The 18,589-nt window shown below is 37.4% G+C and overlaps 1 protein-coding gene across 1 annotated transcript in view; it reads right to left on the reverse strand.

Moving 5' to 3' along the window:
- The window catches only part of LOC104167891 (teneurin-1-like), a gene marked incomplete at its 3' end in the record, with an annotated part of 162,577 nt that overhangs the window by 126,527 nt on the left and 17,461 nt on the right, over nucleotides 1-18,589 (reverse strand). The window contains exons 3-4 of the mRNA XM_009708288.1: nucleotides 16,893-16,906; nucleotides 1,777-1,800 (exon numbers count right to left, since the gene is read on the reverse strand). Coding sequence (XP_009706590.1) covers nucleotides 1,777-1,800; nucleotides 16,893-16,906 — 38 coding nt within the window. The remainder of the gene's footprint in view (nucleotides 1-1,776; nucleotides 1,801-16,892; nucleotides 16,907-18,589) is intronic.

Here is an 18,589-nt window from a genome sequence, read left to right on the forward strand (position 1 = left end):
GCAAACATGTATAAATGCAAATGTCACTACAAATTCCTTATTCCGTTTTATTTAGAATTGACCATCTTTTGCCTCATGGGCTAGAGAAAGATGAAGAAGCAATAATTTTTTTCAGATACTTAAAACAGATTCTCAACAGCATACTTTTGAAGAAGTAGCAAAATTTCCTGCCACAAGTGGAAAGTGAGACACAAGATGCAAGAGCAACAGCATCCAGAGAGTCCCAGTCAAAGATTCTGAAGCCTTCTGAAGAGCCGGGACAATACTGGAGTGGAGCTGAACAGAAGTGACATCTAACCATTCAAAACAGTGGGCCAGCGCTCGTACTACCATACATAGTGGTTTTCTTATATGAAGTGGTACCTGACAAAAAGTATTCTTTTAGTAGTTTGTGCATAATTTGGCAAACACAAGTATCTAAAGAGGCAATGTTCAGACAGCCTGCCACATAGCATGCTTATGTCCCAGTCCCAACTATCGCTGGGTAGAGAAGAGCTCTCTGGCAATGGAAGAAGGTTACCAGAGGACTGGGACCTATGAGGGACACCAAGACCATTGCAGAAGCACAGGCTTCTGTGGAGGTGTAGCCCAAGTAGACTAACTCTCATAAATTTTAAGCACACTAATCAGGATATGAGCAGTATTAGCTTGCTTTGAGCTCAAATGCAAGCACACTGAAATAGTCTACTCAATAGCAGTAACATTTGACGGCACAGCCATGTACTATATATAAGCATTTTATTAAAGTATGTGACAACGTAACAAACAAAGAGAGAAACTGGGACTTGCGCTCCGGTGTCACAGAAAAACATGCAACCAGTGACCGTAGTAACAAAATTTAGATGCACATCCTCAGCATGAAGTGCATTGTCAATGAATAAATCTAGTAAAGCTTTATTTTGAAGTCTAAAACTGGCTTATCAGAAGACTTACCATTCTTCTAAATACTCTCCCCACAGCTAATTTCCTAACTGATGCGTATATGCACACACATACTCAACTGCAACAGAGAAGACCCCAGCTTCCCTGTGATCTATGAGGTTTGCAGTAGACCTTATGCCCTTTAGATACGTAATAAAGTACAGAGTTAGGTCACACGACGTGATTAAACGCAATCCGACCTGGGTGGGATGCAAACATCAGCTTGAAGCCCTAGAGTAATCAAGAATGAAAGTGATAACAGATGCCTAAAAAACCAAGCTAAAGTAGTAAAACACAAAAAAATATGGGTGACAAACTGTGTTCCTGTAGATTTTAATGCTTCTTTTAAAATCATAATTGGCACTAATTGCACTATTTACATGTTAATGCACAACACCTGGCCTCAGCTGGATATAGAGGATATAGAGGCTCTCACCTCATTGACAAGGAATTGCATGTACACAGTCTTACAGAGGTGGGCTTGCCAAATATAAGGCATCGATAATTAGGACACTGTGAAAGCAACCTAACTTATTCACAAACTTTAAACAAGAGCAAAGCTACTGAACATTCATTTTGAATTATTAAAGAACTAGACTGAAACTAAGTCTGAAACGCACAGATACAGGAGAAAAATAAAAAACAAGAGACAAAGCGTGATTAAGGAACTTGTCTTTTGACGTAAAAGAGGGCATGGATGACCCCTCCCCCCCCAAAAAAATCCCAAAACAACCAAACAGAAAGATAGGATAGGATAGGATAAAAGTGGATAGGATAAAGTGGATAGGATAAAAAGTACGAAAAAGCAATTCTAGCTGTTCCAGCTGAATGGGTATTCTACTATATTATCCTTACAATAAAAGCCTGCATGCTGCAGCACTGACAAAGGTAAGTACCCTCAGAAAACTTCAGCAGTGAGAATAAAACAGTGGAGATGAAGCTCAAAATTTCAACTTACCTGATTTCTAACTAAACAGCCTTCTTCCTACAGAGTTGACCTGGACCAACTGAAAACCACATTACTTCTTATTTTTGTTTAATCAGTGAGCCATTTCCCAAACAGCTACTCTAAAAAATGTCCAAGCTAATTCACTTTATCCGTTTTTTCAACAAAATTACAGATGCTATATATACAAGCACTGCTCCTGAAAATGCTCATTTATTGTTGCTAATGACCACAACTTGAAGAGAAAGAAAAGCCACTGATGTATGCCTTATCCAAGTCCAATGTACGCCAACCTTTTCTGACTGGCATTCACACTATAGCAAGGCCTGAAGGATTCTGCCCAGCTTCTGTAGATCAGATAAAACATAATCTCTAGATATGATCTAGTGAACTCTCTGTCTCTGCTGGCTGTACATTTAGATTTCCAAATAACTCTAAATGGATTTCTGTATTAAGTATGTTCAGGAAATATTTATTTGAGGTTTAATTTTCAGTTCTGCTCTGTTTCAAAAACTTAGTAATATCCTCTTGAACAGAAACACAATTAACATAATTAGTTATATGTTGCTAATTTTACATTGTTTAAAAACATTGCTTCAATTGTTGATTTTTTTTTTCAATATTCTAATTAGCAACCCCCTAAACATTATTATAGTTCAAATTAGTATTGTCCTACATGGTATTTATCAGAAAAATTATGCAGAAAACCTAAATCCATTCAATACCAGTGTTTGATAAGAACAAACCATACCAAACTGCTATTACTGACATGCAGAGAGCATTTACGTATTAGAAAATATAATTGCATACAATAAAACTCAGCTCATGTCAATTAAAACATGTTCAGAATAACTAAATGTAATTTTAATATTGTACAAAATAGAATAAAAGCAAATTCTGTTAGACATAACTTTCACAATGAACACAACCTCAAGGGACTTACTCTGATCACACTTTAACAAAGGACAAACAAGGAAGATGTGTTTAAAAGAAAGGGCCAGCCATAGCTGGAGGAAAAATTGTCATGTTTCATTTAGAAAAGATTTATTGCAAATCAAAAGTCACATTTTAACAAAGACTTACTTTTAATCAGGGTTTACTAACATACTGTAGGAATAAGTAGGACCACAAATTATGATACATTTAAAACAAAGGTATGCAATGTAGAAACAAATATGGCTCACTCGCTCTTCCTACTCAACTACTAGGAAGTGTTACTATCTACAAGCAAGGTTTATGATACAGTAATAGATAAATACACAAAAAGACATAGATGTTAGAGGGAAAACAAAGACTGCAGGAGGAAATGTAGAAGTTGTAGGAAGTACAGTTACACTATCAGCATTACTTTAAAGAATAAAGATGGATAAAATAGGTAACCAGCTTGTATATAAACTACACGCACCAAACATGAATGAAATTTCCTCAGGTCTTACCTATCCAGAGCGATCAGCCTTCCTGTCAGTATCTCCATAGGGAGATGCTTTTAACGCTACTAATAAGTTTTGCTTTAAGTTCTAGCGGAGACACTGTGTGTTGAGTGTGCCTCTCAGTTTTCATCCTAAGAGCCTTTCAGTAGCGTTTTATTGTCTCTGCAGATGATGCGGTGAAAGACAGAGGAAAACTAAGGACACTTGTATAATTAATATAATACCTAATGAGGAAGATCAGTGCAAAGTCATCATTGCAGAGGTACAAATACATTAGCAAGTTAAAAGACATTGTTTAAAAAAAAAAAACAAAAAAACCCCAAAACCACAAGCAGTTCTGAGAAAGTCTCTGAAGTCAAAATTATCCCAATTTAGCCTATTAACTAGGAAAAAGGCCACTGAATTCCCTATACACATCCTTCCCAAGGACACTTAAGAGTTCAGTCAAATTATGGAGCTACATCTCTCTCTGGTGATGCAATAGAGAAATTATGCTCCCAGATGAACACAGTCTTGGTAAACGCCCAGGGTACAGCAGGGTGAGCCGAGAGCTCTTTGCACATACACACCAACAGCACCAATGATCCTTGCATCAGCATATAACTCCTCCTCTGGTGTAAATTGGCTTTGAAGTCAGCTCCATTTCCCCTCAAGTAGCAAACCCATCCCAGCTCATGCTGATCAAAGCTTTCCACTCATGATATAGTCTTTACACCAATAATTTTCCCAATAATTTAACACGATAGGAAAGTTATTTCAACACCATTGCCATTTAACACAATAAAACATATATTATTGGCTGTGAGTCTTCATGTACATAAATACAGGTATATTTCTATTGGGAAAAAAAAAAAGTAAAAAGCAAAAACTCACTTTGTGTAGTTTTTTTTTCCTGTAGTTGTCTCTTATGCAATTTGTCCCACTACCAGGTACTTGCTAGAAAAGACCAAATCAATGAACATGGTATGTCCACACAGACAGACACATGCAGTCAGTTCTAGAACATATAGACAGAAGAGAGGTATAGAAACACTAGATGATGACAGTGAACAATAAATTACTTACTATACTGTGGGAAGAGGAAAAGACCCATCCCTAAACCCATTTCTCAGCCCAAGACTAATTTCAACCTTTGTACAAATATAGCCTAAGTATACATACTAAACACATGCACACACGCTCCATCTAGAAAACAGCATTCTGGATACATAGACTTGGTATGCATGTGATAACTAAATTATTGACAAAACCACCTTTCATTCTTGCTCTTATTTTTAGTAACAAGATTTAGAAACACCAGCAAAAGATATGAAATGCAATCTTTATGAAACTCAGAGCTCCATCAATCAACCAAGGAAAAAACTCCCATCTTTGTAAGAGTTCAGGAAGAAAAAAAAATAAAATCTAAGTCTGCAGCAGAACGTAAATGGCATTCCAAAAGGTGTGTTGTTTCCATTATGCTTTAGGTTTGGGGGGAAAAGATTTAATGTGAGATGAGAGGCTATACTTTATAGAATGTCTAATTGACACAAAAAATAACAGTTATGTTTGTGAAAAATCAATAGAGAAAGATAAATTTGAAAATTAATAGCGATTTAAGCATTCAAGACTGTGAAACAGAATGACAAAACATTAATTACATTTAAGGCTGACATACTATAACAAATGACTTTGTAACTCACATCTGACAATACCAGATTTTATAGGAGAGAAATAATTTATAGGGACAATTAGGTACAGATTTAGCATCTGAACTTAATTTCTCACTTTTTGTCAACTTAAGTTATGGCTCTCTTATTTATTTGTATTTTAAAAATCACGACTCATTTTGAAGAATTCTTTTCTTGAAAGCTAGAATTGTATTGTACTTACGGTTACTAAAATATTGATTTGTAATATAGATCAGCAAATACAAGTGCTGATGTAGCTTCTTTCCCAAAGGAAACCAGAGCTCGCAATGGTCTTTACATATACTTAAATCTGACAATGGGAAAACTACAATTTTAATATTGAACCAAGTTTCAAAGTACCTGGGGATAGTTTGAGGCTATCAATTTTTCTTCACTGTGAAGAAAACTCTCTTTGTTAGAAACTCTCTTCATCCCCCCCCACTCCACAAACAACAGACCTTTCTGGCTGTTGGCTTATGCCCTGAAGCACCTCTACTTATTTTCCCAAGTGATACTTTGCAGAGTGTATCCATTCCTTTTCTTTGACTACTGAAGGTAATTTTTCTCATTCACGTTATTTAAAGTAGATTTACATTTGGAAGAGAAAACAATATTCTTTGCCTTCTCTACATTAGAATGTTCTAATATAAAGAAAATATAACTCAACTGAAAACATCAAGTATGTGTGCTTAACTCTGCAAGAACCGATGGAACAAGGGAAAAGATCCTACACAAGAAGAATTAATAGGCAAATGTATATGTTGTAGTATTAAAAAGACATACAACAAACATTCATGGTCTTGCTTTGGCTCTTTGAAGGATTATTATTCTAGAAGTTCAGATTTTGAAGCAAAGCATATTCAATTAATACTCCCATAGTGATTTAACTCTTCTGGTCATCTTGCTCAAGTCTACCACTTCCTGTGGAGGCAAACCTTTAATAAACAAGGTTAGCATTTAGAAATAAGGGTTCTCAGCAGCCTGACAACCAGTAAACCTATTACATTATCAACTGTAAGTCAGAATGGATGGGTAAGTTTTTCCATTTTGAAGCTCCAATTTTCCTCTTACAATATGTTAGTCATTGATGTTTTTACAGTTGTACCTTTAATTACCCTTTTTATCACTTCACAGAGTCATGAAATAAAGCTTGCATCGGTAAATATCATGAAAAATCCTTGTCTGACATTTTAAACTGACTTCTGAATGGAATATGCATTTTTTGCATTATGTTTATCGGTAAGGCTTGAGGTAACTTTCTTGTTACTAATAAGATTGGCTTTGCCATAGCATAATACTTGTATTTGATGTACCTAGATACATATTGAAACACACATGAATCAGAGATGGTTTCATACTTCTATGGGAGATTGATCTCCATGTGAGAGCTGTCATGTTCTGCGGAGGTAAGGGAAGAGCTGGCAGTGCTCCAAGCACAGCCACATCTGTAAAACTCATGTTAGCTCTCCTCACCCCCACACTTGCTTTGAGGACCACAGAGGAAACGTTTCATACACATCCCTCTCCGTCCTCCCCCAAAACCCCAAACAAAACAGGCATGAGGAAATTAAAGAAAGCAGGTCTAGAAAATTGCATAGATTATAGTAAGAACAAGACAGCTAACAGTAATTTTGAGGTGATGGTGTAGCTGGGGAGAGGAAAGTGAATGTAGTGTTGGAAAGCTCACATCAATCCTAGCAACACCGCCTTAGGAAGCTGACTTCAAGACTGTCTTTTATGAGAACCACATTTTTTGCTGAACGTTACTGTTCAAAGTAGATTACAGTGCTGAAGCTGCTCATCCCAAATGTACAAGTTTACACAGAAGAAAACAAACCAGAGAAACCCCACAGGTTTATGAACACAGTTGAAGATATAATGAGATGACTTCTACACTCTGATTTTCTGTTGTACTAAAGGGCTATGAAGAACATCTCTCACATGCCTTGACACACTTGTTAGATATTTTTATTAACCATATCTGTTAAGAAAAATATTAATCTAAGAAGTTGTTAGGAGCCAATTCCATCACATTTTTGAATTGGTTGCTACAAAAATAAATAAGGTTTCACAATACAGTAACAGAACTGCAAAACATAATGCGATAGATTTTCCTGTATTACCTATTGTTAAGGATTTAAAAGACCAATGTACACAAACTCACAAAAGAAAATTATGTAAATGTCAATTTGTAAACCTCCAGCTCTGCTGACTTAGCCTAACTGCTAAGTGATATCCAATGGTATTGCCATCAGCAAGGGAGAGGCCTTTCTCAGACAGGCACCGGTTGCAGCATTTTGTGAATCTTTAAAGAAAAACAAAGCAGAAAAATAAAGATATGAAAAACAGTTGTAGGGGTGAATTCTTAAGAGTACCCTCGACAAGATGACAAAGACCTCTGTCTCCACTGAGATCAGAAATATGTTTGCAATGGAATATGGTTATTTTACAATTATATTGTTGAAACGACTGGACACGGACCAACTCACTCAACAGAATCTGTCATTCTTTTACCATCAGTTTAACTGGGAACAAGCTTACAGGATATTTATATGTATTCTCAGAGAAAAGGGAGGATTTTTTCCCCAACTGACCTTTTAAAGTACCTCTGCAGAATAGAGACCTTATGATAGCTAATCTTGAGGATCTCTCATGGCAGTGAAAAGTCACAGAGGCAGTTCCCATCTTCCTGAGACTTGTTTACATTACATATCAGCTCTTCCACAGTCAGGCAGGCCCATGGCTCTGTTCACTCAGAAGAAAATACAAAGGTTGCTGTGACTCAGATGATTTTTCATGTGACAAATATTGTATAAATTATAGCCAGGACTCAAGACCTGCATAAGATCCATTGATGTGTCAGACACTGAAAGCTACACAAATCACTTTGGAAAAGTAAAGCCTTTTCGCAAGCTTATTTTCACTTGCAAAAATAAAGGCCTGAATCTGGAACAAGACATCAGAGAAGTAGCATTCAGCAAAACATACATATATATATATGTATACCCACCCTACCCCACCCCCCCTATATATATAAGTGCCAGTGAGGCAATGATAGCCCGCTGCACAAAGTGTCTAGAAACTATCTTAGCGATACAGGAGAAACTGGTACTAAGCAGTCAACCTCCAGTAGCCATTTCCAAGCCTTCAACCATAACGTGAAAGTGGGGGAAGAGAAAGGATGAGAGCATCAATGAAAGTAACCATTGAACATAAGACAAAAAAAAGTAGGCTGATCTCTTCCTTTCCATTCCAGTCATGAAAAATAAATTTACATGAAAATAAGTATGACAAAGAAGTATTGGACTTATAGGAGCAAAGCCCAACTTGCATGAAAAGCCAAAGAGTATTAGGGCTAGATCTTGCCTCTCTACACCTCTCAAAACCCAAATGGAATCCAAACTAATAAGCTGATCTGAGAAACGGTAACACAGCAGCACAAAGAATCTTTTTTAGGGTATGCTATAGTTAAAAAGAAACTTCTCTGCATGTAGCTTATTAGTAAGGAGTGTGGTCAAGCCTGAAGGTACTGTGTGAGCTTCAGACACCCCATCTGAATCACGGTGTATTACCATGAACAGAACCATCTGTATTGCCAAAGTGCAGACAGACTAATGTTGCAAAATTGAGCCTGTAGCCTTTTATACTTTGAAAATCTATTGAAAGAATCAAACTTTCCTGTGATGCAAGTGTTTATAATTTCATTAGCTGTGCTAGAATACAAATAAATTGAGATATTCATCCAAATAATTAAATGCAAGTCAAAACTTGTTGAAAACAACATCTAGTGGGTTTTTCAAATGTGATTTTATCAGCACATGTTGCTACCACTTTTTTTTTTTTTTTTAAATCCCTGCCAACTTTTCATCATCTATCAGCAGGTCTTCAACATGAGATCAGCTATCACATGTCAATTAATAAACCAGCAAACAAGCTGGATGCTGTAAATTAATGTGAGAAAGAAAAGTTGGTGACTCTGCTTAAGCTGTTACACTATTCCCCCCATCTTAATATTGAAGGTGTAGCTGCCTGGCAATTTAAGTTACTGTAACTTGGAGAAGCCATAATTCTGCTCGCTCTTCCATCGCTGGTTACTTCATCTGGCCTGGCTCCACTGTGCAATTGCATAGTAAACTAGTTCAGGGTTCTGCACGGAGAATTAACCTAGTGAAAGAACTGACTATTTGTTGTGTAGGTCAGCTCTGATGCCCGAGAAGAGACAGGGACACTAGGCTAGCATCAAGGAGATGGCAGGATCGTGGCAGTCAGCATGATCTATGATGTAAGTGCATTTCACAAGCAACAAAAGAACAGCTTCAGGGTAACGTAAGGAACAGCACCCTTCTCACCCCGAACCACCAGTGCTTCCAGTCAGAAACCTGCAACCACAAACAAATTGACTTCTAATCATGTCCACAGTACTCAAAAAGGAATTTTAAAAATAAAATTGAAGAAAAAGCATAAAAGTCAGCTGGTAGTTGTTAAATTTCAGGCTGAGTTTACCAAAGAAGGAAAAAAAGAAACTTAATTTCATTGAGCCGTGGACTGTCTGTGGAATAAAGGCCGGCAGAGTCGAAAGCATAAAGAAGGGAAGTTGTACATTCTTTTTCTTTTCCTTCTGACTCTTCTCTGCTATCCCATTCCCTACGCAAATACAGAAGGAAATAGGAGCCCCCAACCTGTAAGTGTTTCCTGCCAGCAGAACACTCACTGAAGTCAACCGCAGCTTTGTGTGTGAGCTGGTAAGACAGGGACCCTTGTGTAGAAATGGTTTCATAAAAAAGGATTTTAAACCAAGAAGATTTCTTTTTATTTAATCATCTCACTATGCATTCTTCTCATTCTGGGCAAACAGCCAGGAAGGGGGAAAAAAAAAATAAAATCTCCTGCAATATTAACCAAACATATGAAATTGGTAATGTTATGATTCGGTCATTTTTTCTATCTTCCCCAAATACAAAACAATACATTGTATTTTTAGTTTGAAATAGGTTCTATTTTCTGCCAAACACAGTCAAAGCACTTAAGCCTTATCTCTTAAAGAAAAAATAAACATTGCAAACATCATCTCCATTAATACGCTGTCTTTAAATTTCAGTTTTGTAGACCTCTTTGAGGAGTCTGCAATGCTTCCAAAAAGGATCAGGCTGGCAGCCCTGGGCCCTCAGCCCTACCTTTGGCTGAACCACTCCGCAAGTGCCTCTTCGGCAAGGGTACGGTTAATGCTTTCCACGCCCCGCTCAGGCCTGACCTGTGGCTGACACTGACAACCAGGGCACCCATTAGTGCCAACCACAGTTTTCTGATAGGAAACCCAGATGGCTAATTACGAGCACTTAAATGCCAAGATCCCTTGTTAACCATTTCACTTTAGCATTGTGTAAGAGCAAAATCTGCTAATGTACTGCCTAATGCAGCAAGATATTCTCATGTCCTGACCTTTCATTCGTTTGGAAAGATGCTCTGTGAGAACCAAGCTGTTAATATATTTCTTTCTTTTTGGCAATATTTGTAAGTACTCTTGTGAATATTCAGACAAGTGTCAGCTCAGGGATACTGCTGCTTAAGTTGTTTGGCGGGACTGTATTCACTGGTTGGGGAACGCTGGATGGAACAAAAATATTTCCTACATGTTTCATCAATGGAAAAAACTAGTGGATCACTTTAATAGCTTATCTAGGATTCAAAGTGCACAGCATGAAACATCCATGCTGTCTCTAACAATATTTTCAGCATCATCATTATTCTTTTTTAAGGCCGGCTTCATCAGCTCCATGCTCTTCACAATAGTTTCTCATAGCAACCTCTTGCCACAATTACAGAGATTGCATGTATATCTTTTCCTTTCCTTTTTTTCTTTTTTTTTTTTCTTTTAAAGTTTCCCCCTATTTCACCCCCTCTTCTTTCCCCTACATTTCTTTCTGGGTACTCTCCATCATCTCCCTCTCTCTCTCACCTTTAATGTGCATCTGTATTTCCCTGTACCTTGTCGTGTTTCCTCTGTCACATTCTCATGACACATTTCCACAATCCTTCATGCTGCACGCAGCCACTACATCATGCCAGTGAAAAGTGTATTTCTGATTGGGAGCAGGCACACACACACAACTGTGCGGCTCGTGGGTTAATCACAGCCACCCAATGATGAGTTGAAGCCAGTACCACACTCTGTGTCAATGGTTTCAAGGCATAATATATAGAAACTGAGCAATTTGTGGATTATTTAAAAGATTTCAGTGGGACACTGCAAAAATTGCCACCAACTTTAATGTTAGTAGTACGACAGCAAAGATGCATAGTCTACAAGTAAGGAACTGTCAAGAAAAAAAATTAATGAAAACAGATTTATTAAAAGTAATTTCAAGTATAAACAAGTAGTAGTATTTAAAGTTTCTATCCAAGTGAATAAAGAAAGAATTTTCTACTCCTTAATTGAGATAAGGTCAATATATGGGCATTCACTTACCCGAGTCAAATAGTTTTGCTTCTAATAAATTAGGCTTTTCAGTGATTAATTTTTACTACTTTACAAGACTTTACTCTGGTTCATAATCAAAATGCATGGCTCTTAGTGAAGATCATCAGACTTTCTCAAGTCCAATATCTTCTTACCTACTAACCTGGAAGCCGGTCTGCCCTCCAAGCCAAACAGTGATCATTTTCCCCTTCCGGTGTATAAAAAAGCAAGTATTTCTAACTCCAGTGGGTCATAACAGATTACAAAACTGCCTCTACGCCATGACTGGAACATTGCATTTCCTGTACTTAGATGGCATGGGAAAAATCCTCAGGTAGAGGAAGACTGCAGAAATTTTGCTTCTATGTATAGATTTTTCTTTTCCTCCTGCTAGTTTTACTGGCACAAACTCCTAAAACTAATAAGAGTGGTGTAGATAGGTTTGCTGGTAGCCTCATCTGCCCTTCCCTGGTATTATTAATACATCATGCACGACCCCTAGGAATACCTCAAAGTGATCTGAAGACCCTGGAGTTCCATAAGAACAGTATATTGAATACTTCTTACAACACATCTTTTATAAAATATTTCAGCAGTCTGGAAAACAGAAGACAAAGTAAAAACTAAAAAGATTTAAGGGCTACCACAAAACTGGTAACTCAGAAAGCTGCAAAGCAGGTTGGATGGAAGGAAAGCATTACAGCTGGTAAGTTTGAGTTCCATATTCTAGAAGAACATAAAGATGTCTGAACCCACTTTGGTGTGTGTTCAGAAACTACATTCCCCTTGAGGAAAAGTGTCAGGAAACAAAGTTTAAAAACACAGACAAATAAAACACAGGTGTGAAATAGAAGAGCTTTTCTTATCTTAAGCAAAGTGTGCAGGAGAGGAAGGAAGTAGCTTTAGGGTTGATGGAAGGCCCAAGACAGAAATACAAACAGAAGCTACTTCCTTCCTCAGAGCATGGAGATGGAGGAGAGAAAAAACGAACAGGAGAACAAATTCCTCCGTAGTGTTGCTTTTCAAAGGAGGAAATGTGGTGATGGGTCTCCTATTATCCCACTGGGACCATGGCTGTCTGCCAAGTAACTGTGGAATAGTTGAGGTGAACCCTAGCTAGGCCTTTTAGAAGTATGCTAAAATCTGCAGGAGCAAAATAATTTGTTCATTATAGTATCAGTTTGTAGCTTTTAGTAACCACACAACACAGAGAATGTGGGATTTTCACTTTCTAAGACCATAACTCAACTAATAAAACTGAAGATCAAAGACATTTTCTCCATTTGTCTGGTCACTAAGTGGTAGCACACGCTTAATTTCATAAATAATTCAAGCTAATGGGAAGTATTAACTTTAAAGAAATTATTAGCAAAAATAGTGCTTTCTATAGGAAGGACAGCCAGCAGTATAAAAAAAAAATCCTTGTACTCTTGGGAATAATTACATTTATATTCATTAAATGCATCCTTTCCAAGGACATCAATGCAGATAAAAATGGGTTAGTGCATAGCATAGCAACTTAAGTATGATGCTGCATCGAAAAACATATTTGTCTGAATCACAATTTCAGAATGGAATCAGGGTGAGACAGGCTGCAACAAAACTACAGGTAAGTTTAGATGTCTGAGTAATAGAAATTAAAAGTCAGACTGTTGTATTCTTTTATATGATATCACTCTTCTCAGTGATACCATGTATCACAAATAAAGTTGATTCTACCAGGAATGGACTTTTTTTTTCTTTTTTTTTCCACAAATGCTAAGACAGGTTCTTTAGAATACTGTGTTTCTCAAACCATCAAATATGTTTTGAACAAATGAGGGCAATCCAAAAGAATGATTCATACTCCCTGGTTAGATTATGTGTGTCATCCAAATGCATTAACAAAACAGAACTCCTCAGTAAACTTTGGATAATGTCCGATTCAGAAACAAGGAGATACTGGGCAGGATTTGTCATAACACTCTATCAGAGCAGGTGAATTATTTGGTATACAATTAAAATGACTGTTGGGTGAATTTGTTCAGGCTAGTGGAATATTGCGAGTATGACACTAATGTAATAGATTGTAATATGACTGTTCACTGGCTATTTTGTAAAACTGAAATTATAGCACATGATAATCACTACACAGCTGAAAACAGAGAAACCACCATCACATTACCTGTAAATTAAAAAGCCCTCAGGCTACACATCACACCTTTTACTGAGTCGCATGCACACGTATATTTTTAACACTGTCGATCAATTGGTATGTACCACATGCCGAAATTACATTAACCAATGCACGGATTTACAAAGCAAGCCTAAACCAGCCTCTGAATGTAGTACCCTCCAAGTGCTATGTCAAGGACTTAATCTCCAGAATTAGCACACCCTGAAAACATATCCCTTCAAATCCAAACCAGACAAGCAGGACAAAGTGCCAACCAGCCAAACTTGCACCACTCCCAGAGGGAAAAATCTACCTGTAAATCCTAGGAAGGACAACAGCTGTCCAGTTGCTCCTGGAGACACTCATCCCGGAGCTGAGCATCTGGGGTCCTTAAACACACAAGCAGTCATAGCACCTTTGCTGAAGCAAGCAGAATGGGAATAGAAAGCGAAGCTTGCTAGCTTCCCAGACAAATGCCAAGGTAGTATGGCAATTGTGTACATATGGTGATGTGGGAATGACAATGCTATTTTAAGAAAGCCTAAAAAACTTACAAAAGAAGTAGATCATAAAGGAGTTTAAATTTTATAACGGGCAACTCTAAGTACACACTGAAACAGAAGTTAATATCCTTTAAAAACTTATGAAGTTTACATCTGTTAACATACAGTTTTAAATTTGATATACACTGAAGATTTATATCTGTCCATCCGCAGGACAAAAAAATAAAACATATGGAAAACAATCCAGGGTCTTCCTTCCTAGCTTTCATTACACTTCACTTAGAATATTAACTGACTGTCTTTGAACAAATGTTTTTAGCAGGGCAAGCTATAAAAGCTTTGTAAAACTCAATTCTCTATTATTGGGTAGAGATAGATAGCTATCTTTGGACTACATGATGAGACATGGCTAAACTCACAAACTGAAATATGCATGCGTGTGTATAGCTGTGTACACCTCACAGGACTTGAATTCATCATTTTGATCAAATCAGAAATGTCATTCTAATCAGGTCCATGTAACAGGGATTATGCTAGAAATTTTTTGGGAAAAGGGTTGCAGAATAAATTAGTTACTGGCGGAGGAGGGTAGGGCTCAGATCACAAATTGAATGTTACAAAACTTCAAAAAGTAGATTATTTTTGAAAGCATTATTTTCAGGGAAAAGTTGTAGGAAGCTGATATATCACTTAGGCTATTCATCTAATCTTCTTAAAACATTCCTTATTGTAAAATGACATTTGGTTGTTTTTTCTGAAATTTTAACCATTTGGAATGAAACTCTCATACCAGGTCTCTACCTCAGGGTGTTCAGGGAAGCGGGGAGGGTTATTCAGATTCACCCAGTCATCTCTGAGGATTATGTTAGGGACAATGTGTTTTACATATGTTGCTGGAGACTTTTCCTCTAAAACGCTTCAGGGCCCCTATCTGTTGCTGGAACAAGAGATTTGCAAATTGTCAGAGCATTAGCCTTTATGCCAGTCTTGCATCCAAACCGAACGCACGCAAGTCCTCAGAGGCCTCTGGGCGACCAGAAAGTGCTGGCACCACACTGTAAAGAGGCTGAGAAGACTCCAGGGCTACAGCGGTCAGGTCTCTGCTCTCGCTGCTACATGTACTCATCCAGCAAGGACAGCGCTAGAGAATGAGTCTTCCAGCCAGAGGTTTCCTCCTTCTATACTCCTAAAGACCTCTGCTTAATGGCACTTTAGCAGAGTGGAGAAGACAGATGGCTGATTTAAACTGCTACAAAAGAGAGAGGATCAGCTTAAATCATCTGGACAGAAATCAGATGAAGGTATCAGAAACAAGAAGCGAGGGTGAATCATTAAAACAGACTAAAATGCAAAAGGAGAGAAGTGGGGAGCACACGAGAACAATTTGAGCAGGAACAGTGAGATCAGATCTCTTGAAGACTGCTATGGTACGATGACTAGAATTTGAATGGAAAGCTCAGAAAGAAGAAATTAAGTAGGAGGAAAGCTCTTGGGCAAAGCTGAGGTTTGGAAAGAAAGCAACTGGGACTAGAGCAGGGAAAGATGTCAACTTCAAGGAAAGGGTTGGGGGGAAGCTGTCAGTTAACATTTGTGAAACCCAACAGCAATACATGGATTTCTTCTCCTTTCAGTGTTCGTTTCAAAAAGAAGATGATAGCTTGCTACCGCTATCAAAAGTTCTTCAGCTAGATGTTAGAAATGTTAGAAACTTTTAGATGTTAGAAACTGCTCACAGCCAACTGATGCCACATGATAATCTCACTTCTTATTTTTTGCCTTTTTATAAACCTACAGGGCTGTAACTTCAGTCAGTGAGAGCTATTCCTAGTATTATATCGCACAAATGTTTGAAATATTCTGAAAAAAGTCAGGTGTTGATCAGTTCAAATTAGATGCCCAAGTTTAACATGTATTTTTCACTTAACTTGTACGTACGTGAATTCACCATCCATAAAATGGAGGTAATACCCCCATCGTTTCCCAGGGTTATTGCAAAGAGAAATACATCAGCGTATGTGAAGTATTTGAATACCGTAGTGATGAGCACCACAGAACTGCCAACAGGAAATTAATATTGCTGTAAGAACAAGGTTTGAATAGTGGTAATAAATAAGGCTTAAGGCTATACACTGAACAATTAAAATAAACTAAAATATTGAATAGCTTGTCATCATGTTGGCACAGTCTATTCTGCGCACTCAATACGAGAGAGGGTCCTGAGAGAGAGGGCACAAGCAGAAAATGGAAGTAGTGACTGTAAAATAAAGCATATGCGTACACACCTTTAATTCTGACACTAGAAATTTTTTGACAACTAGATTTGATATTCTTACAATAATGATCATTATCATAAGAGAAAGAGCATAAACACAGAAAAGCAGCATTGTTCACATGAAAAAGTAAGCAACACTGAAAATGTACCTGTAAGCAGATAGGAATATTCAGTACTCCTGTAAAGATTCAAGTTTAACAAAGGTGGTGACACATCGTAAAATTCTTTTTGCTCGAAGGTTTTAATTTACCAGCAAACGTTTATTATAATTGATGAATACAGGAACATGAGTTTCCTCTGTTCCCCTTTACACATGTCTATACAGAACTACAGAAGATCATTATTCTGACTTCTTTGGGAACATATTTTGCATAATTTCATGGCATAATAATTTGTACAGTAACACACACACACTCTTACTTCATTCACCTGCTCAGTTCTCTGTGATCTTTGCCTATATGAAGTATAAAGGTAGAGATTTCAGTATTTGCTTTAACCTGACAAAGCAAATTCTGCTCCCTTATAAATGACATTATACAGCAGGGCTGAAACCTTCTCATTCATAAAATGTATGGATTGGTTAGCATGCAAGTGATAGCAATAATTAAATTAATTTAGTGATGTGTATTTACACATAATGAGTGCCTTTGCCATGAGCTATTATTAGCACTTATAAGCTAATTCATAATGAGGTAGCAGAACTAAGCATGATGATGCTAGCAAAGTGCTTGCATTTTAGAAGTAACTTCTAGAAGAGCGTAAGATCACGTCTGTTCCTATTTTGGCAATTTGCTCAATGTACGTCAAACCATGCAGCCCTTCCTCAGGTAAAAATCCCAGTTCAAACAAATGTTTTCACCCAAGGAAACAGTCAGTAGCCAAATAAAAGTACTGCTACTTTTATAAACAAAACAAATTGTGACTGGGCTTCGCCACCAGTGCTGAGCTGGACTGAGCTGCTCAGACCCCTAGTACTTGCCAACTTACAGAATACACTGCTGGTCGGAGCTCAGTGCAGTCACATTCGCTTGTTGCACTTTCAAAACAAAACCAGACTGACATATAACTTGAATTCTGGACCTCATTAAAAAAATTCTAGGCCAAGGGTCATTGTTTCACATGCCTTAATTAATGTTGATAGGGCAGTCAAGAAGTGTAACGCTCCAGTATAGGATAATAAAATGCCATTAGAACATTCCTCTGCCTCACTTCATGCAGCTGTCACAAAAGAACAGCAACACAGGTGCCATAGATAATAAAATAGAAGGTAGCCTGTTACACACTCCACATGCTTTTGTAAACTTATTTAAAAACACTGATCTATTGCAGTAAAGCTAATATACTGTTTTATATTCACTTTTAAGCCCAATTTCTCTGATTCTTAATGAACAACAACAGCACCTGATTTATAACAGTTATTTCAAGCAATTTAATTTTTTCCACTGGCTTCAAACTAGTCACACACCAGTCCACAGATAAGAAAATCACTGTTAGTTCTCATCTAAAGAAACAGTCTGTAAGGTTTAGACAAGCAGAACTATCTCTTCACGTTAATTTTAAGTTAAGGATAAGCAAAGGATTGACTGCTAAAAGAGAGTGTCATCAGTCCCACGCAGTAACGAAAAGACACATCCTGCATACAGTCTTTGCAGATACACGACTTAGAGGGGAAAGAAGTTACTATGACACCATACTTTGTTACAAAGTAGTTAACAGCCGAGGTGATGTGCTTCACACCTATAACATACCTGAAAAACAGAGAGAAGAGGACTCATCTCATGCACAGAAAGTATTCAGCCGTATGCAGCGGAGAACCACAGGTGAGTTAATCAGACTGTATTTAGATCATTACATTCATAAAAGCAAATTAGCAGCCACTCCCACTATGTCTTCCTTGTTAAAAAAAAGGTGTTTTTGCCACTAGGTAACTAACTTGAGATAAAAAGCTAGTGAAAGCATAGTAGACTGTAAATTTCTGAGTCAGCAGGTCAAATTACAGAATAGTATTTGACAAGTTCCCAATTTATAATAAAACTACAGAATGACTGACTTGGATTTTAGCTTTAAGCTAGTTAATTTAAATATGAAAGGATTTAATGTTTTTCTTTACATGAGGTCAATGATAAAATTCTGAAACAAAGACAGAAACAATAACAGAAGATTTTCATTATCTGTATCAAGCGTTTGGCAAGACACACAGACATGCTCAAGAGATTTACAAAATCCCCAGTTCAA

Source organism: Cariama cristata, unplaced genomic scaffold (genome assembly GCF_000690535.1).
Source record: "Cariama cristata isolate BGI_N322 unplaced genomic scaffold, ASM69053v1 scaffold6799, whole genome shotgun sequence".
NCBI classification, from domain to species: domain Eukaryota; kingdom Metazoa; phylum Chordata; class Aves; order Cariamiformes; family Cariamidae; genus Cariama; species Cariama cristata.